At 44.7% G+C, this 24,909-nt stretch overlaps 1 protein-coding gene across 1 annotated transcript in view; it reads right to left on the minus strand.

Annotated features, from left to right (window-relative positions):
• RPH3A (rabphilin 3A) overlaps window positions 1–24,909 on the minus strand; it is a 1,088,002-nt gene that overhangs the window by 356,650 nt on the left and 706,443 nt on the right. The window contains exon 7 of the mRNA XM_078667417.1: window positions 23,350–23,388. Within this exon, the coding sequence (XP_078523543.1) occupies window positions 23,350–23,388 (39 nt within the window). The remainder of the gene's footprint in view (window positions 1–23,349; window positions 23,389–24,909) is intronic.

Below are 24,909 nucleotides of genomic sequence, written 5' to 3' on the forward strand. Positions count from 1 at the left end.
TGGAACTGATGAGTCTTTAGAAGTGGTTTATAAATCATGGTACCGCATGTGGTAATAGGTAGGTTGCAAAAAGGGGTCACATATTAAGCGATTACTTTGCGTCTAATTCTACAATGCGAGCAAATCTTCAGTCACAAAATGACCTGCTTAGTGAAAATGACCTGGATAGGCCGTTATTTGCAACCCCTTGTGATTGGCTACAACCGCAGGAATGGTGGCCTACAAGAAGAGTAGACAACCATCATGCCAAGAAAATGATGGTCCAAGCACTTGTCCTTTCCCGGCTGGACTATGCGAACGCTCTCTACCTAGGGGCCCCTGCTGCCACCTTTACGAAATTACAAACCATCCAGAATAGGGCCGCAAGACTTCTACTGGGCACTCCCACACATCAGTCAGCCAAACCTGCTCTCAAATGTCTGCACTAGCTCCCAGTCCAAGAGAGAGTTAAGTTCAAATCCCTATGTATCACCCATAAATCTCTTTCTAAAACTGGTCCACCCATTCTTCACAATATCATTCAGCCCTATGAGCCCAACAGAAGTCTTCGATCCAAAACCCTGAACCTGGCCACTGTCCCCAGGATTAGGAAGACAAGAAGTGGTCTTCCTTCCACCGGTGCGTGTGTTCTCTTGCGTGGGCTGGGCCGCGTCGGCCGTTGGACGTGCGCAGCATTACGAAGGTAGTGCTCGCGATGGCCAATGGCCGACGGCAGCAAGGAAGGGGTTAAAGCAGTCTGTGTTCCTTAAAGGAACCTGTAAAGGTTTAAAAAAATATCCAGTTTAGGAAGACTTCGTGAGGAGCAGCCTGTTCACCTCCAGATCACCCAAGACCATTCACAAATGGAACTTCCCTTTTAGGTCGAGCTGGAGTGCATCCGATAGGATGCTCCAGTTCGACAACTTTAGTCAGCCGTCTCGGGGGAATTAGGGACAAGAGGGTGTTACGAGCTTTTCCTTTTGGATTTGGATGCGTGAACGCGCACGTCCAGCCCCGCGCCGCGCCGTGCACATCCCCGGCTCCGATTTCTTGAAGTTGGCACACATGCGCGCGCATATACACACACAGACAGACAGACACTCGCTCGCTCACACACACCCCCTCCCCCCCCAGTCATCGGCCTCTTTTAAACACACACGCATAAACACACGCATACACACAGACTCCAAGACACATACACACACGCACGCTCACACACATACAGAGCCCCCCGCCACAGCTCTTAGTGCAAATGGCGCCTTCCTTGGAGTCCCTCCCGGACTCAAGACAGCCAGAGAATGCCCCCGAGAGCCACCAAGGCGAAGCCCCACTCACCGGCTTCCTTGGTGCGGCGGCTTTCCTCTCATTGGCAGCTGCAGGGCTCGTCTATGCCGGTTACCACGGGCTCTCCCTCACTCGTGGAAGGCGCCGGCAGCAGAACTCTTCCTCCCTCCTTCTCAGGGCAAGTGCACCGGGGCGCAGGGTAGGCTCCTGCCTGCACCGGTGCTCAAAACAGCCGCGGCTCTTCCGTGGGAGGCGGGGTAGGCTCCCGCCCTCCTACTTCCAGTTTCCGGTTGTCCCGCCCGGCCTGCCTGACTTCCTGGTCACAGGCCGGCGGCGATGTTCGGTTTGTCCCGGGCTGCGGCGGTGATGCGGGGGGACACACGAGGGGTAGGCTCCATCCAGAATTTAATTATAAAGCGAGGTGACACTCGCTACAAGTGGAAATACGCCGCAATTTGGGGCAAATGCCGGGTGGGCACCGGCTTGGAGCACCACGCGCTTCAACGGCAAACACAGCGCTCTAAAGCGCTAAGGAGGCAATCCCGCGACCAATGCCGGGTGGGCACCGGCCTCCTGCAACAAAGCGCTCCCAGGCACTTCAGGGAAATGAAGCGCTCCCAAGCACTAGGCAGGTGAATACAGCGCTCCCAAGCGCTATAAAACTTGTCGCTTCAGAGCCCCCACATCCTAAAAATCTCACCACACACTGGAAGGGAGCAGGCTCTGGGGTCATCGGTCTAAAGCACTTTTCTAGTAAAAACATTATTCCACACAAACTGTTATCCAGAGACCCAGTATCCCTGATACTCTCCTGCAGCACTCTCACCACAGTGAGACTCGTGTGAAACCAATGACGTGTCAGAGGGAGAATGACACCAAAGGATAAAAGGCAGAGGCTGCCCAGCAGAAATGTGAACCTATAATCTGCAGAGAAACACACACACACACATACATACATACATACACACATACATACATACACACACACATACATACACACACACATACGCACACATACATACATACAAACACACACAAACAAACACAAACACATAAACACACACGCACACACACATACATATATGCACACGCACGCATGCACACAAAGTCACTGAAAAAAAGGACAAATTACCACTAGGTATCAATTACATTAAACAATGTTCCATGTGTAGCGCTTAACACAAAAACGAATGAATAGCCCCTGACAACTATCCAACACTGCCAGCTCTTTCCTGTATACCCGACCATATTGTATAATGCTATTAAAACAGAGACTTTTTAGGTCGATCCTGAGCAGCGCATGTGCTGCTCTTCGAAGCACGCTGTATTCAGGTATGGACTTGCTAAGATAAGCTTGCAGTTTTGTCCTATCGCTGAAGGTTGGTAGGTTGGGGAAGAAGTGTCTGGGGCGTCCTTTAAACAAGCATTTGCAATGCAATAGGTCTCACTTTTGCGAGAGTTTTAGCTATTAGCATTGTAAATGACAATGCCTTTTATTTATGTTTTAAAAGCAAAAACATAAATAAAAGGCATTGCCATTTACAATGCCAATAGCTCTAACTTTAATAATGCGAGACCTATTGCATTGCAAATGCTTGTTTTTGACCTAGTTACCACCTCTTTTGAGGTGTCAGTAACTGATCAATGGTTAGCAACTGCAAACCTTCTATACATGTGACACAGTATTATATGTTCTTAATGTTTTTGAGGGCCTCAATCTGACTTAGGGCCAGTTGTGATTAATTCTTCATGGACAAATCGAGGGCACAGTGGTGATGTGAGATCTTTCTTAATTAGAGCCCCTACTATTTACTTTACACTTTACGGGCCCAGGGTGGTTGGTTTTATGGTTATGATATGAGTTCCCTTATTTGTTTTGCACTCTATGGGGCCATGAGGGACAGTTTTATCGTCTTGATAAGATTGTTTCTATTACAGTGCCTGTGATTTATTCTGTATTCATTGGGGCTCTGATGATAGATTTTACTTTGGCGGATATAATATTTTGTGTGTTTTGCATTTTCTGGGTTTGCGATGATGTCATTTGCCTTCATTTCCGGACTTTGCTTACCTCCTGATACAAGTTTTGGTGAAATGGTGGAGCCATTGTATTGCCTCTTTTAATCCTTAATGCTAATTTTTTACCGTGTTTGCTTGACTTTTATGGTTTTCTTTGCAAAAACCGAATAAAGTTTTGTTGATTGATTGACTTGTTCTCTCCTATTTTCAGTACATACTGGGATAAGGAGTGTGGAGTACGGTGTTGGGTTGGTCAAGACAGCAGATCTTTAGATGAGAATAATTAATTGATAAAATGTGCATATTTTAATTATGCATCCGATGTAATGTGTCTGCAATGCACAACTTTTTTAAGAAACACACAGAGAGAAATTGGCATTTCTCCTTCACATGTCTAGTCTGCTGGGTCTTAATCAGCATATGTGCATGAAGAAGGCCCACGGGCCCTGGGTTGCAAACCCTTGATGACATGAATGTAAACATTTGTTTAGATCTCATTGGAGGCAGATGCCATTTACCTGAAAAAGACTAGATGTATGTACCTTTTAAAAAAATTAATATTCTGAAATGAGATTTAAGACATCCTATGCACACATTATTTTATACCATAAGATAAATATACAGTATCAGTCCATTACGACTATCTGTGCCCTCATGCTTGATGACCACCGAGGTGCAGTTATCGTACTATGGGAGGTAGCGTGTAGCAGTGTGGTGGATGACGAAGTGTGAGATACAGACGCACAGTTTTGTGGTTTTCAGTATGCTGGTAACTGAACAGATCTGCAGGTCCCTTGATGGGGATTTTCTTATGATATAGTCTGCTTGGCTGTTTACTGTACTGGGTTGTTCAATCTAAGATTTTGTGTATAGTTGTGGTCCTGAGCTGGTACGGTTGGAGGGAAAGAGAAGTGAAGCCATTTTTACTATCATCCCATATCTTAGTGTCTTTGTGTGATATAAAGAATATGTATTTGGAACCTGCAGCAGTGGACTATATTAAAGTCCTCCAAATCGTTCAGGAATGTGTGACAGATCTCTTCTGGTATTACATTCCTGTTCATTTGGTGGTGTTTGGTATTTTGGACTGTACAGTGCTGATGATGGAGGACCCAACACAATTGTACTGAACTACGAAGAGCACCTTATCTTTGGGATACTCCTGGTACAATAAAGATGTTCTCTGCGAGGTTGGAACAATGTGTCAAGCAAAGTTTTAAAAGAGGTTCCTAATTTGGTTGAAAAATTACACTTCCATTGAGAAGGAACAGAATTTGCTTGGATTAGCTGAGCACTTCGTATAGTACACCATTATGTGAGTGAATTTAATGCTGGTCATCACTTTATAAAACTAAAATAAATATCCTTTAAGAATCAACAAGAATGAAAGTCATAAATAGCCCAGTGGCTTGCACACCAAAAGAGCCATACGAGGCACAGTGCTGACAGACACATATTTTCCTACTGGATTTTAACCTGTGATCACTAACAAAAATCACACAGTGAAACAATCAGTGAAAATGAATAGCTCAAACTGTATTCCAGTTATAAATTATGGGCCAATGGGTGGTCTCTCATGAATATTTTCAGATGACTCATGAAACTTTAAAATTCAAATGGGAAAATTAAATCCGCAGGAAAGATACCAGAAGTGCAGGCATTTTACTAGCAAATGTAAGTAGATGCAAGTCTATAACATATTTCCATATTCATCCCTTTGTATACAAATAGTTGATGGATGTGCTTCAAAATGAACGCCAGCAGTCGGATTGCAGTAATGTAGAACTGTCCTGGCGAACGCGTGGCTCAGTCAGGGCCCACCCTCAAGACACCCTTCAAACAATGAAAAACATTCGGTGATAAACAGATGAAGTGATCGTAAAAGAGCTGGAGACATAAGTTTTCTGAAATGAACATGCTACCTCATGCTGGCAGCGCAAGGTAATAGCAGTAGATCACAAACTGACTGCGGTGGTATTTCTTGGTTATAGTTTGCGAAATGCAGCTGTGTTTGCCTTCCAGTGGCAGAGGCTTGTTGTTGGTGTTTTGCAGAGCAAACAGTATTGTCCATCTATTATATTACAAGTTGATTGATGGCATGACAGTGGTTTAATGCAACAAAGCACAATGTAGGGCCATATCCGATGAAGCAGCAATCCATCTTCATCATTAATCTAGGTAATAGGCATTCAGGTGATATTTATTGCAGTGAGTAGAAACACAGAAAGCACTTAAGCTTCTGAATTGCACACAAAAGAGCTTCAGCCAATCTTTTGCAGGCAATACATATAGACATCTTGTCAGGTGCTGCGTTGCAGTTTGGTGCATCTATTTTTCATCAGCAAACACTGCAGCACTGCAGTGATGCAGCCATCTTTTACTGGTGTAAAGCGGAGGTGCCCAGCCCCACAAGGCATTTCAGTATAATCAACTATTATTTACATGACCCCCCACTCAGCTTAATGATATGACATTTTATCCGACGTGGATAGCCTGAACATGGAGCATGGATTCATCCCTCCTGAACCACCATTGGACACCCGGCTATAATTCCAGTAAATAAAAATTATCGGCGTGATGGATAAAAAATACGACTGCAAATCATTTGTTGGCTTTGAAATGCCTGTCTGCAGCACCATCCGTTTTTGCACTGCTAAGCACGTGCGGATTCATCTGAACACAAAAGCAATTTGCATCGATTCACAGAAATCTTGACTCCTGTACATTATAACCTCTTGCCTTTACTTTCATCTTCACTAGATGCTATGATTTCAACCTACTAGAAATGGGAATTCTAGTTGGCTAGGGCATGGACCTAAGCCATGCAGAAACCACCACTCTAGGTAGAGCAAGGGAGTTACACGCTGAAGATAACCCCTGCTCACCCCCTTGGTGGGTTGGCACGAGCAGTCAGGCTTATCCCAGAGGCAATGTGTAAAGCGTTTGCGCAACACACTCACACTGCAGCGATACACTAGGCACACAACAAAAGTAACTCCACAGAAGGTTATATAAAAAATAGCCTTTGTATTTACATAAACACATTAGAAAATAATCACAACTATACACTGTGCCAACTGGCACTTAGGTATCTCTTTACAGGGGACTTATATACAGGACAGGGCCAATCGGGCTACTGCCATAACCATCATATCACACAAGTAGTGTAAATAAAAAACAACCAGTATCTGCTGGCAAGAGGCACTTAGCATAAACACACTATGCATATATCAGGGGGGATGAACATCATCGCATTTTTCAGTAAAGCATGTTATACAAAACTTGATCAGTAGCAGTGCGGCCCCTCTGCCCATCTTGGGCCTCAACCTCATCCGCAATACAGGGTAATCACTTACAGTGTGCGCCCCTTAGGAAACTTCCAGTAACCACAGGCACCAAAGGGATCTTAGACCCCGGAACACCTGCTTTCCAAAACAGCAGGGTTCGGGCCTGTACTCTAGCTTGGGTTTGTGGGATGCTCTGCTGCCACCTCGTAGGCTGTCGAATCTTCCTCGCCCCTATTCTGTGAAATGCAGTAACCACCAAGAAAAAGGGAAGCCTCGCCATCGGTGGCCGAGACCACCGTTGGGGCTTTTGTGTCACCTGACACTGGTCTACACCCTTCCAGGCATGCGCCAACAAGGCCGGGCACATGCTCACTGGAAATGCGGGACGACTTTGCTGCGCCCGTCGCAGCTAACAGGGAAAGACAGCTGCACGCCACCATGCGGTGCAGCTGCAGCCGGTACCAATGATTGGGATCTCATCCCAGCCTGGAATGTGGTCCTCCGAAGCACAACTAGCACCACAACCACCGTCCCAGGGTCTGCACGGCTTCTCCGGTAGCAAGTGCACCCCGGGCTGAACCATCCGCACCTCTCCTCCTGGGGTTTCTCTTGATGCTACGTCAGCTTCTTGGCCCAACCGGGCAGAAGCCACGTTCTTCCTCTTCCTGGATGAGGTTCCCACCCACTGTCAGGCTTCGTTTCTGCCTGACTTTCAGCCCAGCCACGGCAATCGCTAGGAACGGAGGTGGAGCAGCTTCCTCGGGCTCTTGAAATATAACTGCAACACGCCCACCACGTGCTCCTGGTGTGCGGGCAAGGCGCTGGGGGGGCACAGTCAGGACAAGGTGCTCCTTACGGCAAATAGCAGCCCCTCCTCCTTGCCCTTGGTTACTGGGTCCAGCCAAAGCGTGCCACTACACCAAAATAGTGAGGGGAGGCAGAAGCACAGCCCTCCCCTTGCGAGATCTCTTCTCCAACCCAGAGGCCAGAAACTGAAGCAGGGAAATGAATCAAGTGCTCACCAAGTGCTGGATTTTAGGCGGCACACGGCAGAGCTGGGCCCAGGCAGGCCAGGCAGGCCAGCTCGCAGGGCCCTCCAGCAGGAGGGTAGCACAGAGAAATGCCAACTTCTAAAAGCGCCATTTCTAAAATAGTGATAATAAATCTGTGCACACCATTACGCAGCATTAATTATTACCATTCCAAACATACCAAACCTGACCTAGCTGCTCCTCTCTTATCAGAAATTTCCACTAAAACACTTATCAGGGAATCCCGAATGCATTCCTATGAGAGGGCAGCCTCACAGCAGTGAGAAACCAAAATGGCTGTTTGTCACTACCAGTATATGTCACACAATTAAGGTGCATGTCCTACCTTTTACCAACAATGCACCCTGCCCATAGGGCTAGCTAGGGCCTACTTAGGGGTGACTGAAATGTAGTAAAAGTGGGGTCACAGACGTGGCAACTAATTTACGTGCCACGTCACAGCGGCAGTAAACTGCGCGCACAGGCCCTGCAATGGCAGAGGCCTGGGACAGGTTTGAAAGGCTAATTTGGTGGTTGGCACAAGAAGTGCTGCAAGCCCACCAGTAGCATTTAATTTACTGGTCCCAGGTATATGAGATACCACATTACAGGGGACTGATAGGTAAATTAAATTAGCCAAACAGGTGTAGACCAATCTTACCACGCTTTACCATAGAGAGCACACACACTTTACACTGGACAGCAGTGCTAAAGTGCCCAGAGTCCTAAAACCACCAACACCAGGTCAGAAGAAATACCGTGAGGATGGCAAAAAGTTCAGGGATGACCCTGCAAAAAGGGCCAATTCCAACATAACCCCTAACCTGAAATTCAAAGGGACTAAAATAAATGAAAATAAAAAAGTTTCAAGAAACAAATGGGCATCAGTGGAGATTGTAGCATGTTGTGTCGTTAACGCGCCCTGCGTCCGAAATGTATTGGGCTGCGCAGGGGGTCTCTGTTACCGTGGCGCATAGATAATGAAGCACGGACACAGTGTTTGTGCTAACGGAGTCCCGGCTTGTGTGCGTCCCTGATGTCATATCCGTCTGACTCCTATTCATAGGTGCTTTCACATGACTCCTGGACCCCACCATTATTGGCCAGGCCAGAGGGGTGGTTCACATAGAGTTCCCTTCCTAGTGGTTCGCCCGTGTCGCACATGTTGCTTCACAGGAGCGACACTACATTCCTCCACAAACAGATCTCAAAAATACAACATTTGCTGGAGCAAACACAAACAGTGAAAACACACCCAACTGCCCAACATAGGCACACAAACATCCTTAAAGACTGCAACTCAAACTCGAACCTGCAAGCCACACACTCATTCTGAAAAAAAACTGGAATAGTCTTACATTAAGTGATATCTCAGTCCACAGGAGGGCTCAGGGTTCCTTCGCAGGCTATACCGGGTGCAGGCAAGACACCTCAGTACACTGTTAGAGGGTGCCACAGTGGAACCTCTTGTGGAACCAGGCCTAGTCAAAGGAGCTTCAGGTGCCGGAGCAGCAGTCACAGGTGAGTCCGGTTCCGAAACACCTCACTCCTCCGGTGCTTGAGTGTCATCTATGGTGGGTCCAGCCACCGCCAAGTCCCTTGGCACTTCCCTTGAAGGAGGGAAATCTCTTGAAAAACAACACGTTCCTGGTAACAGTCTCACAAAGTTGCTGCGTAGTGATCCTAGGCCCACTCTGGTGAGTGATGACCCAGGGTTCTCTTTCATACATCAGTCTAAATTTGCTACCAGTGTTGCGATTCTGCAGGAGTACAGGATCGCCCACCTTGAGATCAGAGGGTTGGGCTCCTCGTCGACGACTGGCCTGATAATTTTGAAGTTGCTGGTGGGCCTGAACCTTGTTCTCATCCAGTGCCTCCGGCCGCCACAGAGGGTGATGCGGAATAGAATCAGCAGCCACTTGTCCCATGGACAGATGTCCCGGAGCTCTCCCCGTTGTGGAGTGTGGCGTGGGGCGCTGGCACGGTAGAGGGGAAGTCGAAAGATAACGGAATAGGTATTATTTATTTAATTATACTTATTCCATCGTCTGTCGACTTCCCCTGCCCTGCCCTTACCTGTGCTGGCCACCGCTGCCTGGAACATTCCCTCCAATGCCTGTTTGCACATGTACAAAGGAGACCAGAAACAATGACCTTATGTATGGTGACAATATACATTACTTTTTGTCTTTTAATTGCCCTCCTAGCTAATGTGGGCATGCACTGTTGTTTCAAGGCACTAGACTACCAGTGAGACCTTCCAAAAAATTAATACCCCACTTCTTGTACCAGTGATAGTGCGGGGAATGCCAACCTGCAGCAGATAGGTTAGTTTTGAAGCCTGGCTAAACCCCACCTCCCCTTTGAAGACAGTCTTTTTTTCTGCACTGTAAACAGCAGGTCACCCAAGAGGAAACTGAAGGGCTATAGATGAATAAACAAGTGATATGCAGAGTGGAGAGGGAGAGAAGCAGAATGACTATGGAAGAATGAATGAAAAGAGAAGTAGATTACTGAGAAGGAAGCAAGCGATCATGAAGGGAAAGTCATCTAGAAGATTGTCAACAGGCAACTGACCCGCTTCCTCGAAGAGAACAATGCTCTGGAATCGTCCCAATCTGGATCCCGCAGCAACCACAGCACCGAAACTGCCCTCATCGCCATCACCGACAACATCAGGACCCTGCTGGACAACGGCAAAACTGTGGCCCTCATCCTCCTGGACCTTTCGGCCGCCTCTGACACCGTCTGCCACCACACCCTTCACACACGCAGGGATCCAGGACAAGACCCTGGATTGGACCACCTCCTTCCCCACCAGCAGAACCCAGAGTGTCCGCCTCCCTCCATTTCAAACTGAAGTCACCAAGATCCTCTGCAGCGTACCCCAAGGATAATCCCTCAGCTAGACCCTTTTCAACTTCTACATGGCACCGCTCGCCAACATCATCCAATCGCTCGACCTCAACATCATCTCATTGGCCGACGACACCCAGTAAATCCTCTCTCTCACCAAGGCTCCCACCACCGCCAAAACCAACCTTCACGAAGGAATGAAGGCCGTCGCCGAATGGATGAAGAACAGCCGCCTGAAACTGAACTCAGACAAGACGGAGGTCCTCATCCTCAGCTCCACTCCCTCCACCTGGGATGACTCCTGGTGGCTGGCCACACTGAGAGCTGCACCGACACCCACCGACCACGCACGCAACCTGGGGTTCATCCTAGACTCATCACTATCAATGACCCAGCAAGTCAACACCATCTCCCCCTCCTTCTTCAACACCCTCTTCATGCTCTACAGTTGACCCCCACCGGAACCAGAAGGATGGTCACCCAGGCCCTCGTCAGGAGCAGAATGGACTACGGCCACGCCCTCCACGCGGGAACCACGGCCAAACTCCAGAAATGACTACAACACATACAGAACGACTCCGCATGCTTCATCCTAGACAACCCCGCCACAGCCACATCACAGCACACTTGAGAGACCTGCACTGGCTCCCCGTCAACAAGAGCTTCAAGCTCCTCACACACATTCACAAGGCACTCCACAACACCGGACCAGCATACCTCAAACGACTCACCTTCTACACCTCGAACCGCCAGCTTCGCTCCGCTGACCTCGCCCGCGCCCTCACCACCGTTCCACCGGCAGCGGCAGATCATTCTCCCACCTCGTCGCCAAGACAGGGAAAACCCTCCCTGTCCACCTATGGCAGACCCAGGACCTGCTGACCTTCAGGAGACATCTCAAGACCTGGCTATTCGAGCAGTAGCAGCACCCACCCCCCCCGCAGCGCCTTGAGTGCGCTCTAAAAATGTTTGATTGATTGATTGATGTCAACCAATCATATGCTCCAGCAGATATGAATGTACCATCTTCATAAAACCGCAGGGCTAAGCGTTGAGGAAGGGAGAGGGTAGGATGGGAATATCGTCGATAAAGTGCTATTTTACTTTTTAAATGTATGATATAAATAAATCACATCATCTAATCTGAAGCCAAAACTTCACATATACAAACATAAGTTTGAATATAGCAATCTCTAGAATACAGAAAGAGACTGAATATGTGCAAAACAATTATTTAAAATGCAATCAGTTGCTTTCAATACAAAGATCCAGCCCTAAAAATGATCTCACTCATTACAAAAATTCAACACATGTAATTATAATGCTGCAATAATCAATAAGTAAAAATAGTGTAGAGTTTCCTAAACTCATCCATTGCTGCGTAAAGTGCTATATGAATTGCGGATACAGTACTAGTTAAAAAGTGTGCAGCAATGCAAACTGATCTGAATTTTTTTAAGATCCTGAAGTCAAGTAAAATATGTTCATATTATTCAAGAAATGCTTTACAAAATCTACAGTGCGTATTGAATGAACCAGGAACAGCTAGGGTTGTGACAGAGCCTCAGCTGGTTCCTCTAGTCGAAGTCTTTCCAAAGGGTTCTGCTGCTCTGTGTATACCACCACATTTGGGGCTGCCCTCCCAATGTAGTTGAGAAGCAAAGTTAGTAAGGGCCCACACACATAGGTTGCACACTCACAGAGCATCTGGTCCATCATTTTTTCTTTTTGCAGAGATAAACCTTGACAATGGTGTTTGTTTTTGCCAAAAGAAGAAAATATAGCAGTTGTTGAGATTTGGCTGCCAACCAACATAGCATTTTTTTTTCAAAGTGCTCTTGCCACCTGCTTTCATCAAAATGATCCCCACCGACGTGGCGGGAATCTTGAGTAGGCAGACCTCCACCAAGATGGAAGAAGAGGTGGACTCCTCTTTTGAAGTGCTAATGGAAAACACAATATCTCATACACACAGAGGTATGGGAGGCCAGTGCAAGATTCACAATAGGTGGGAAAATCCCTTAGAGGAGGTCAATTTAATTAATTTAACTTGTTGAGTGCTAATTATGTTTGGGTCTGTCCTTCCTCTTGCCTTGAGACATATATTTCTGTGCTGGAAGAAGAGACCGTCATATCATGAGTCGATATTACACATTAGTATGACTATCTGTGTCTCTTTTGTTTACTTATCTTCTTTTTTTAGAGTTGTATATAAAGTGCTGGATGACTAATTTAGAGCGCTCTGGGATTAAATTGGAGGGGAGGAAATAAAGTGAGGATAGTATTAAAACAGGTTCAGAGTCCGATACTCCCTAATTCCCAAAGCAATTGTCACCTTTCTCAAAAGGACAACAGCAAGTAAAGAAATACAGGACACCTATCTAGAAGGATGTTTTATTGTTTTTCAAAGGATGTTCCTCAAGTTCAGACCTTTCATTGTAAATACAATTATTTTGATTTTGTACTCAGTGGAAAGCTTGACCAACTCTTCAATATATAGCCAAATACTAAAATATGTTTTGATAACACATTTCCCTCAGGCAGAACAACATGGTTCTTATATATGTATTACTTGGGCTCTCACTACCATCAGGTTCTTAATTCCTTTGAGGAGAATAACAATAGTCCATCAGAACTATGAGATCCAATGGAACATTGAGGATTTGTTTTGTTTCACCCAGATAGTCCAGCTTCTGAGAGTAGCCGAATCTCCTGGGCAAAATGAAGAATAACCAGGGAAATTGGACCTGTAATTACTGATTACTTTGGTAACTCCTAATTTTAAAGGGGTCATTCAGGGCCCCACTTTTAAACCCCTCGTTACTCTTGCCTCCGAGTTAGTAGTACCTCCTGTATCAGTACCTCCAGGGTGAAGAGTTAAAGGGAGGATTATCAGACAACTCCTACGGACATTGTGTTTAACAACCACTCATAAGAAGTGAACTTTGCAGAAGTGGGGCCATAGAAGAAACTTAACACAACCCTGCCAATTCTGCAACTTCTAGCTTTATTAATTATTTTCAGAACCCAACTTGAGTTAAAAGCAAATCAATTAAAACAGTTGGGGTGCAATGCCTTTCTCGGGTCTCCAGAGTGCAGCTAACAGGTAAACATATCCACCATCAGCGTGTTTACAGATGATTTTCATATGTGCTTATTTCAGTGCTTAGGGGCCTATTAGGATTGCGTTTTTTCCGCATCCTCCGGGCCCGCGGAAGTCACAGCCGGCCCAGAGGATGCGGAAAAACCGCAGCGGACCCACCAGAGACCCACCGCCACATTAGGATGGCTGGTGGGTCCTGTTTTCTGTCCGCAGCTATTCCGCCGCGGTTGGCTTACAACCGCGGCTGAAAAGCTCTTATATGGTGGAGGTGTCTCTCAGACACCGTCCACCATATTAGGAAATGCTTGAAAAGATGCTTTTCTGCTGCGGATTTTCCGCCGTGGAAAAGCATGTGGAACTTCACTGCGGGGCCCGTTGCGGGCCACCTAGGTGAAGGGGGGTGGGGGGTGCCCATGGGGGGTACCTATGTGTAGTATCCTCATATAATGTGTATGTACTTGTATCCAGCTGCTCAGCCCTGTGTGTGTGCATTCTTATTGGAATCCTAGTCTGTGTGGAATGTTGGATGCATCTGAGTGTCAGTTAAGGATGGGCTGAGCGGCCAGTGGGCTGCTCCTGATGGGGCTGTTATCCTGACCATGACTTCTGCTAATAAACATCAACTACAAGTACCTGAATTGGTCTACAGTGTCTACTTATATACACCTGTACCTGTGGGACTTACCCACTACATTATGGCGACGATGAATCAACGAACCTACAACTTTAAAGGATGAAATACATCAAGAAGTCAAACAAGTAAGCTATTTACAACTGTCAAGCAACGATTTACATTCTTGAAAAATAAAGCAGCAACTTAAAACGCAAATAAAAGAGAAGAAATGATGATTAAGCTAATTAAGAAGCACACACCTCAAGGTAAAAGATTCCTTTCAAGTAACCAGACCAACTGCTACCTGCCTGCCCCATCAGTGTCCATCGCAACGACAGCCCAAATGCAGGTGAGCTGTGTCTATAGATTTTCTTCAAGAACATTTATTCAACAAGCTACTTGTGTAACCGTTAAAGATTTTGAAAAGGAGCCAATTTCTCCTTCAGTGAGAGGCTGGTTATATTATAAATGACTATTATCGTCTGAGCAAACTCTGAAGGTCTGAGGCCATACTCAAAGTTTACTGCAGCCTCCTGTTTGTTTTTGCGGGACGAACGTTTTTGTCTATAAAGTAACTCTTTTTCTCATTAGTCATGCAGAGAAATATAAACTGCCCAGAATTTGAAGAGATTAAAGCTCCCATCTCTTGTTTAGCAGTGTGACTATGGCGAGTTTAAGATATAACTACCAAACCACTCGTGTTTTGCCATTTTCAAAAAGGATAAGAATTATTCATCAGCTCATGTTTTCTTTCTATAATGGAGATGTGTATTATTTGGTGGTTTTGGGAACGTTTTTTTGGAAACGCTTTATTTTCATCTTCATATGATTTTACAAGCGACGCCATCACATCGTTAAATTTGAAAAGTATTTGCTCGCGCTACTTACTGTTTCCTGAAGCGCCGCGCAGAGCCAAAGCTTTCCCTTATGACGTCTTCTCTGTTTCACTGCTACATGATGACGTTTGGTACATGGTTGCACTGTGAGCCACTCGGCACTACGTGAGGAAACGTGCCTCCATTTTGGAATCTTCTGCCAACCACAACGCTATGGAGTCCTACCTTGCCATACATGAGAGTGTTTCGTTTTTGCCAACCACGATGTTTCCTTTTAACAAAACTTTACTCAGCACGAGTCATCACAACGTAGTTATGTCCTCGATCTGCTCTGCTTTTGTTTTCTTTGATGCCGGCTGCAATGTTTTCCCAGCAATTTTTTAGAATTTGTTTTTCAACAATTCAAGCACCGTTATAAATGGAGCGCCGTATTAACTTTAAGGTACTGTTCTTACATGAAGCTATTTTATTTGAAAGCCAGCATCTTTCCGGTGACAGGCACACCCTTTCCTTTAAAGTAATGTCATTTTAGTTCAATGAAACTTGCCTGTCTGCAACTTTACTCGGTGACAGGCACACCCTTGGCTTTAGGAAAGTGGTGTTATATTTATTAAAACCTGCCTGTCCGCCTCTTTCCGGTGACAGGCACACCTCTGTCAGTTAATGCTTTTGGTTTTATATTTTAGGCTATATTTACAGTATAATATTTTATTTAACCTGCAAGTGTATTTCATATACTACTTATGTTTTTCTGCTGAAATGTTAACTTGAAAGTTGTGTATTTTAGGTGATATTTACAGTGTAATGTTTTATTTAACCTGCAAATGTATTTCGTATTCTGCTTATGCTTTTCTACAGTAATGTTAACTTAAAACTTGTGGTTAACATTGGGGTGGGTGCATTGTCTCATTTCCTTTTTGTAACATGTTGTCGTTTTCTTAAACTTTGGGGGAGGGTTTTAAGTCCCATCACCCCATTTTTATGGTATTTATCCCTGCGTTGGGATGGAGTGGGTTCAAGTCCCATTTTCCTTTGTTCTCTTTGCAATAGGAGTGGGTCCCTAGTCCCACCTTCCTTTGTTCTTGCACTACTTTATGGTTTGGGTTTGAGTCCCTTTCACTACATTTTGGTGTGGGTTTGAGTCCCATGACCTTTTTATGCAGTTTGTTTATCCCTGTCTTGTCGTGGGATAGGTGTGGGTATCCGAGTCCCATGTTCCCTAGTGGGTTTCAGTCCTTTTACATCTTTTCATCAATTTTTTGTAGGTTATCCCTGTCTTGTCTTGGGATGGGTGTGGGTTGCGAGTCCCATTTTCCCTAACTATTGTTCTTCATTTTAGTGCGGGTTATAGCCCCATTACCTCGTGAAGAGTTTTTATCTTTTTAGTAAGATAGTTTAGTTTGTTGTGACTTACGGGTTTTAGTCGCTAACAGTTTTCCACATTGGTCTTAGTCCAACAGTGTTTCCCCTCTAGAAGTGCGGTGTTTTTTTTCTAAGGCTTGTAGTATTTTCCTTGATTTTTTGTTTCTCTCTTAATAAGCTGTTTGGGGTCTTGTCGTCCCCTTATGTTTTCAATATATCGTGAGTTGTTGTTAGCCATTTAAGTATATCTTTATATTTTCAATTTTCAATTATTGAAGGAGGAGGATGGTGTCTGTTTATTTATTTCTTTTCGCTTTCTTCCTTCTTTTAAAATTTGGATTTCTGTTTTCCCTCTCGTGATGCCTTTTCGTCTCCATCCCTGGGTCACAGATTTCTTAGAAGTTGTATATTTTTCTTGTGCATAGTTTCTCTTTGTTTTCTCTTCTGTTCTTTTGTTTTAAATTATTAAAGGGAGAGGATAATGTAGTATCCTCATATAATGTGTATGTACTTGTATCCAGCTGCTCAGCCCTGTGTGTGTGCATTCTTATTGGAATCCTAGTCTGTGTGGAATGTTGGATGCATCTGAGTGTCAGTTAAGGATGGGCTGAGCGGCCAGTGGGCTGCTCCTGATGGGGCTGTTATCCTGACCATGACTTCTGCTAATAAACATCAACTACAAGTACCTGAATTGGTCTACAGTGTCTACTTATATACACCTGTACCTGTGGGACTTACCCACTACACTATGGTACCCCCCTGCATTTGTATGCAGAGATCGGCAGGCACCGCGCGGTGCCTGCCGCTTTCTGCATACAAAAGCAAAGTATGCATTTTTTACATTGCGGCGGGTGCAGCTTGAAGCTGCACCCGCCGCAATGTTAAGGATAGAGGATGTGACCACCACCCTGGCGGTCACATCCTAATCTTCACGGGCGGAACGCCGCTGCCCATGCGGACGTTCCCCTCTACTCTATGGTGGCGGACGGACTCAGGTCCGTCCGCCATCATAATCGGCCCCTTAGTGTGTGTCAGGTGGTGGGTACCAACATTTTAAGGACCAGGAATTATTTTTCAACATCATAATTCGACCAAGAGCAGCAGAGGGACACACATAAAAGAGTGAACGGTGGAGTAAGAGACAGGTAGGAAAACAGTGACTGAGGGAGACAGCAGGGTTGAAAAGAAATTCGAAAAGTGAGATAAACATTGAAGAAGTGTAGGTTGGTGTAAGAAAGAGGTATGAGGCAGAATCAAGAGGAGGCAGCCTTGGTATTCGGATTTACTAGCATTCAGTGGTCTCAATAGTGGGCTTGAAAGGAAATCTTGTCATCATGCACTTTATTTTACAAATTAAATACTGGCCTATTTGCATTCTTGTATTTTTTGCTGAAATTACCTATAAAGATATCTAAATATTGTGACACCAAAACAGTGCTTAAATTGTAAATAAAAGATTGCCACTGCCCGAAGCTCGGCTAGAAACTTGTGGCTGATGTATTTAAATGTGGGTGCTCGAAATCCCAAGGCTGCCTACCCCTAAATCCCCCATATGCATTTTTAAACCACTAAAGGGCACCCCCTTCCTCTTAATATATCAATCCTGCAGGTTCCTGCTTTCTCACTTTGTGACGCTTTTTCTGTCTTTCTCTTCCTCCGTCTTTTCACTGTAAAAATGTTTTCCAACTGTTGCTCTCTATAAATATCTAATGCAGATGAATAAGTGCTGGTCCCCCAAAATAAGTCAAAATAACAACTAGAACCTACACGACTAAAGCAAACACCTCTAGATATATATCTTGAGGATATCAAAACTCATTAAGATGCTGTGTGTGCAATTAAATCTAGAAGGCAAAGGAAAAACCAAGAGAACAAAAATACTCGGAATCACCTCCGGATAGCTTGGATCCCATAAATACACAATCATGTGCCCAGTGTCATCTTATGGGGTCCCAAACAACCCTCTACTGCCTCTCTTAGTTATCAGAGAGAACAAGAAGAGAGTTGTATCCTTCTATGTGATTATTACAGAAGGAAAAAAGCAAATGGGATTGTGTTGTATAAAATAAGTGCCGGGACCCACCACCGGCAACAACCAGCTAAAATTAAGCAGTGCACCAAAGAATGTATTGTATAAACCAAGGGCCTCTTTTCTCTTGCCACAAACATGGTAGAAAATCTAGCATTTCATTTTAATACAAGAACTGCATATCTTGAAAGAAAAGCTTGCAATGGGCTTGGCGACACTGTAAGGTAGTGAGTCACTTAAGTTGCCATGAGCAACTGAAGCAGCGCTGACCTTCATCAATGCAAACCTTTCATCCTACGGACGATGCAATTAATCCGTGTGCCGGGCACTGCAGGCACCACAGGGGAGAGTGGGAGTAAGACAACGTGAAGCTGCACTCCCTCTACCTCTGGAGCTCCTCGCCGACTGCTCTTTGATTCATTTTAGTCTTTTTGCTTTTTTATGAGCATGCTGAAATATGCAAAATAGTATTCATTAAAATAGGAACTCAACAAGACTTAAGGAAAAGAAAAGGGCATAGTATCCGGATACTAGCTGCTGTGTTTAAATCTCACCCAGACACACATTGAAAAGTTAAAGGGTATTAACCGGTGAACACATGTTTGTTATGAAGAAATATTTAAATCTATTGCGGTAACATCAAACTCTGCTGTTCCCCTCTTGCCAGTATTCCCACATCAGGACCCACTTCTTCAGTCGTGCTTGGTCACAGGAGACCCATTGGAGCCTAATTTGTTTTACCATAGTGAGAGGTTGGAAAAGCACATGGGACACGTCCTTGCCTCCCCCTCCAGCCTGGTGCCTTCTCCTTGGACCTTCTCCCTCGGCATCTTCCTGTGGACCTGTTGATGTACTGCCTCCCAGGAGTGTGTCAGACCCACTGAACCCCACCATGGAATCGGGGGGCAATTTTCTTGCTTATACTAGGACCAGTGCCATCCTTGTGTGCCATTGCAGTCTATCAGGGTGGTCTACGGAGGTTCTATATTTTCTAAATGAAACTGCTGTGAAGGCAAGATAGCAGAGGGGCAGATAACACCCCCCCCCCCCCACCCCCCGACAGCAATGCCAAAGAATCATTTACTATTTGGCTTAATTTATTACACAGATACATACTTCTTACACGTAGACACCTGAATTGTGTTCATTAGTCATTTAATAAGAAATAGTCGCAGAGAAAATGATTAAAGCTCACTGCCACACCAGTACCTCCCCCTCATCCTTCATCCACACTGACTGGAGAGACACTTCTCAGTCGTGAAATTTCAAGAAGGCGCTTCCACGCACACCATCAATAGAACCGCTGTCCGCCACCTTCAGGAACAAACTCAAGTTATAGTCTTTTCTGCAGAGGTGAAACTCCTAATGCCTTCCATCCAACCGAATGCAATTTACTCCCCCCACAATATAATGTGTCTCATGCATAGGGAATGTTAACCTGAATACCTTCCGTACTAAACAGCCCCCACCCCCTTTACTTCATGTGCAATCTGGCACCATCAACGTTTTGAGTAACATAGGCTCAGAGTGAGAGAGGCGGAGAGAGAGAGAGAGAGAGAGAGAGAGAGAGAGAGAGAGAGAGAGTGTGTGTGTGTGCGTGCGTGTGGGTGTGCGTGCGTGTGTGTGTGTGCGTGCGTGCGTGTGTGTGTTTGTGTGTGAAGAATGATAAGTGGAAATAAAATAAATAAACACATGTTTCTTAATATCAGTGAAGTTAGCTAGCTTGCACCGGATACTATCTTTATATGAAAAATAGTGTGCTTATTTTTCCAGAGTTTTGACATTTACTCATTCAATTTGGTTACAAACTCGGTGATATATTTGATCTAATGTGGTCAGATATAATCCGAACACATACCCAAAATAGGTGAAAACTGGGTCCCTAAAAACCTTTCACGAAAATACATTTGAATAAAGAAACTGAGATATGAAGAAGAAAAAGGCTGCATCCCTTGTCCCCTGCAGGCTTTTGTGGTTGTCACCCACCATCTCCAAGATGGATTATGCAACTTATTCATATCCACAACTAATCTCTATGGATCTGAACAGATTGAAATGTCTTTGGATAGAGATTATGGGGCGCCCGTTTTTATCTGCCATCTATCTGGTATTTATGTCAAAACGTGTTTTCCTAATTGCTTTAGAAGGGTCTTTCAAGTCTGCAGTTTTAGGTTGCACACGTATTTTAAAGAGTATTACGACACAAAGGAAGATCCAATGTCTGTTCCACCATCTCCTGTAGACATACTTATTCTTAACACATTTTTCTGTCATTATCTGTCATAGACGCCTTTAAGTTAATTACTACATTTCTTCCCAATTTTTTTGTTCATACTTTGTTTTATACCCGTGGGTTAACAAGGAGTAGACAAAAAAATAAAATACCTCCCACTTTGAATTATATTGCACTAGAGGATTAAGTGAAACTTGTGATCCGGCTGTTTTATAGATAGGTCACTGGAATTGGCACCCTAATCCTTCCATTCTTCTTTCCATCTTTGTTTCTTTCTATGCATTCCTCTTGCACACTTTCATTCGCACAAGGCTTATTATTTTCTTTGCATTCTTCATCTTTTCTCTCTCTTTTTTTTTTTAATAATGTTTGGTTCCATTGCCACCCTTCGGCCCCTGCCCCACAACTGTGTCATAAAATCATCTTTCTTGCAGTGTTATTAGCTTCTGTTTCTGTCTTGTACCTTCGAGTCACAGATCAAAGTTAAGAAGAACCACAATAACTATTTAATCTGTGCACGGCAACCCCTGCGGTAGCTGGTGCCACACTATGCCTGTGTGCTCTAACCCAGGTGAGCAACGTGAAGTGGTGAGTGCAGCGAAAAGGAAAACGAATCAAATCAGTAAGTGCATTCTGCCGATACAATGATCATTAGCGCCGAGGAAACAAGACAGGCACGTCTGTTAACGGATAGATAGGGCCTTGATGCACGAACAGTACCTTCATTCCAGTTAAATATGCATTCAGACAGCAAGTACACTAAAGGTCTGGCTTCCTTTGTAATCCGGCAGATTAGGCCAACGAGGGGTAACGCATGTGTTGGGTTATCTCTGGTTTATTTTATAAACAATGCAACTGGCTATTATGAAAAAAGGGTGTATGCACTGCTCTTCGTTTGCTTGATAAAAAATTCTGGACTGAAGTGGACTCCACTGCTGGCTTCAGGTTAAACACTTATAAATACCAGAGCTGTCCCTACTCTTTGGCAGAAACCCAATATTTAACTTGTTCACAAATAGGTCATACAGGGGCGGCTCTAGGCTCATGGCGGCCCTGGGCAGGGAAAGTTGGTACGGGGCCCCGGAAGAGGGGTCTGGGCGGGGCGGAGCCCCCCGGAGCTCAGGAAGGTGTTTTAATAAAACGTCCAGAAAAGGCGTTAGATGACCAGTACCTGCGGCTGCTCCTACCCTTCCGAATTCGTCTCAGAACAATACCATTTAGGAGGAGGAGGGTATATTATGACACACGACGTGAGGACTGGCACAGACGGCTGCAGTGCCAGGGCCATGACAGGGCCCCGGACCCACAGAGAAAGAATCGGTGGCCTCTTTGCCCGGAAACATCCCTGCCAGGGGCCGCCACGAGTATCATTCTGCTCATGGATATCGTCATTTCTTGTTCTTGTTTATGGTCGTTAGCGCTTGTTTTACCTGGTGCATAAGCAGTACTCTGCCCGGAGGATTCTCCATCTTTAGGTTTCCCTTGGGTGATAAAGTTAAGGATTGCTCCTTCCTGTGACGCTACGAAAGCCTGCTGAGCCGCCTTTCTCTTTCGTTTCGAATAACCAGATTCGTGTACTCTAATTCTCTTCATTTTGCTTGCAATGTTATATACTCCTGTACTAGTGGGCCAGCAGTGGGTAGGGAAAAAAAGAAGTCATTCAGGAACCAGGAGGAACGCAGGCGTGGAGGCCAATGAAGAGGTGGGGGGGTCAGGGTGTTTGGAAGTGGAACAGAGCCGGAGGCCGCCAAATCCCTGCCAGGGGCCACCACGCAAATATGTAACGATCCTCAGAGGATTATTATATTAAGGATATATATTGCCGTGGCGGCCCCTGGGGTTTGGCGGCCCTGTGCAGGTGCACAGCTTGCACATGCCTAAGGCCGCCCCTGACCGTCATAAAACGTGATCATCATTTACGTACTGTGCTCTGAAATCCCGAATACTGCGTAGCTTAATCTTAACTGAGTATAGTTAGGTAATGGTATGAGAAAGATGTGTGGCCATGGCTAAAGGAAGAGGGCTAGCAGGACAAAGATGTGCCTTACTCAAGAGAGAAAGAGGACTCCGTGGAGTAGGGCTAGCATTTCACCAGCTGGATCCTTATGTGAAAGCAATTTTGCACCCCCTTACAAATTTTGAGGAAAAAATACTCCACCCACCAGCATAAACCTCTGCATCATTTACGGCAACACAATCAGTCTAGATCTAGGGGACTTATACTGCATGTTGTACTAAAACAAAGTTTGAGGAGTGTGTTGGGCTTCTGAAAAAGATCTGGTTCACAGCGGGTACACAAGAAGATACTCCGTTGGAGTATCTAGAGAACAGTCCTCACCCAGCTGAGTGAGTACAGATTAGTGTAGAGGGCTGCATTTTTTTTTCCTACAGGGGTTTTCGTATCAGAGATGGAGTTGCCCGACCTTCGGGCCAGAACACACCAATGTTGGAGTAAATATTTTCCCATAATTTCATTCAGTGAGGAGGTGACACTCAAAGCATAGTCATTGTCCCCCAAGGGGCTGTGTCTTATGAAAGCTATACTGTAAAAAAAACAAGTGAACATTTACATTGAAGCAAAATCTTATGCTACTGAAACTATGCGTAATCACAAACACTAACAATTCACAACTAGCAGCCATGCCTACTGTTCAGCATGTAGAAAAACACAAGGCACTGGTCAATTTTCTGTTGAGATTTCCTTTCAAATGTCTTACCGTAGGAGTCTTGATCAACAGGGGGTCCAGCCTCTTGTCCTGGAAAGGAAATGCAAGCAATTAAGACATGTAGAAAGAAATATCTGTTGTCTTCAAAATACAATACTGTGCAATTCTAAAATGTCAGTCATTAATACGAGCAACGAACTTGTTGATAGGAATGGAAAATCTGGAAATAGCAATTGCTCTTGGTAACTACCTGAAAGAGGTGAATCGCTTAGCGCAGGAAGCAAAAGCTAAATTATGAGGGATTGCAAGCCCATAAAACATCAGATAGTACTTTAATGAGCAACATATCGAAATCGCCTGTTTTAAATGTAATAACTTGCAATGTTATTATGTATAGCATGTGTTTTAAAATTCTTTTTAACGATTTTATGATTTTTTTGAATTGTGTACGGTTTTGATATTGATGTGATGCATTTCTATTTTCGATCTCATTGTTTAAAGACCACGGTCTAAATAAATTTCTCTCTCTCTGTCATTAATACCATTTCACAAAGGACATCTCAAAAGCATTAGCACATGTACAAAGCAGGATCATTTTATAGTTAAGAGCATATTCCCTTAGTAGTCAACATGGAGTACATTTATTTCTGATCAATGACTATTTTACATTTAAATTGATCCATTGTCAGTGGTTGTCATACTTGGAAACAAAAGAATGAAGCATGTATAATGCTATTTAAAGATGGATGCTGGTTTGATGAAGGGTGTTTTATGGGGTCCAAAATAGAATCCCTCCAGTGTCTAGGGTCTCACTTACTAGGCACTGTTAACAAACCATGGGCTACTCCTATTTTTCCTTTTTTGGCACTTGGACCATCTCTAGTAAATCACCTGCGTTTGCTAGCCCAGTAGTTGTAAGTGACAACACCAACAAGGCAGGATGAGGAATGAAGGTTGGTTGGAGAATATCTCCAAAGAATGTATTGAGAGGAGAGTGGATCTGCCTCTGTGCGCAAAACGCACAAAAAGTAGACTGTTGCTAAACTAAGGAAGATTATAAAAAGAGGAAAGAAGCAGGTATGGTGAATGTAAGATCAACATTTTGACACTGTCACAAACCCAGAGTTGTGTAACTGAAATAATGAAAACAACATTATGAAATTCTATTCAATATAAAACTCTATAGTTATGGAGCAGTGAAAAATGAATTCTTTATAACCTTTATTAATCATATGTTAACCCAAGTGTTAATGTGTGGATGAACACGTATAAAGAAGCCACACTTTATGTGACTGAAGTATAATCATTTAGCTGATAGTACATTCACATTAACCAAATGTGCATTCTTAACCCGTTCCGTGCTGCCTTCGGCCGTTGGCCGACGGCAGCACTACCTCCCTAGTGCTGCCGTCAGCCAACGGCCGAAGCTGCCCCGCCCACCCTTTTGAACGCCCGCACCGCGGCAGAATAACTGCCGCGGTTAAGGCGTCAACTTTGGCCTAACTGCGAGTAGGCCTCAGCTGCTCAAAGCCTTTCACTGATAAACAATGCTGATTTCAAAATGTGCTTTCACGTTTTCCTTTCTATTTCAAGAGCAGGATAACCTATCCT

Source organism: Lissotriton helveticus, chromosome 11, assembly GCF_964261635.1.
Source record: "Lissotriton helveticus chromosome 11, aLisHel1.1, whole genome shotgun sequence".
Lineage (NCBI taxonomy): Eukaryota > Metazoa > Chordata > Amphibia > Caudata > Salamandridae > Lissotriton > Lissotriton helveticus.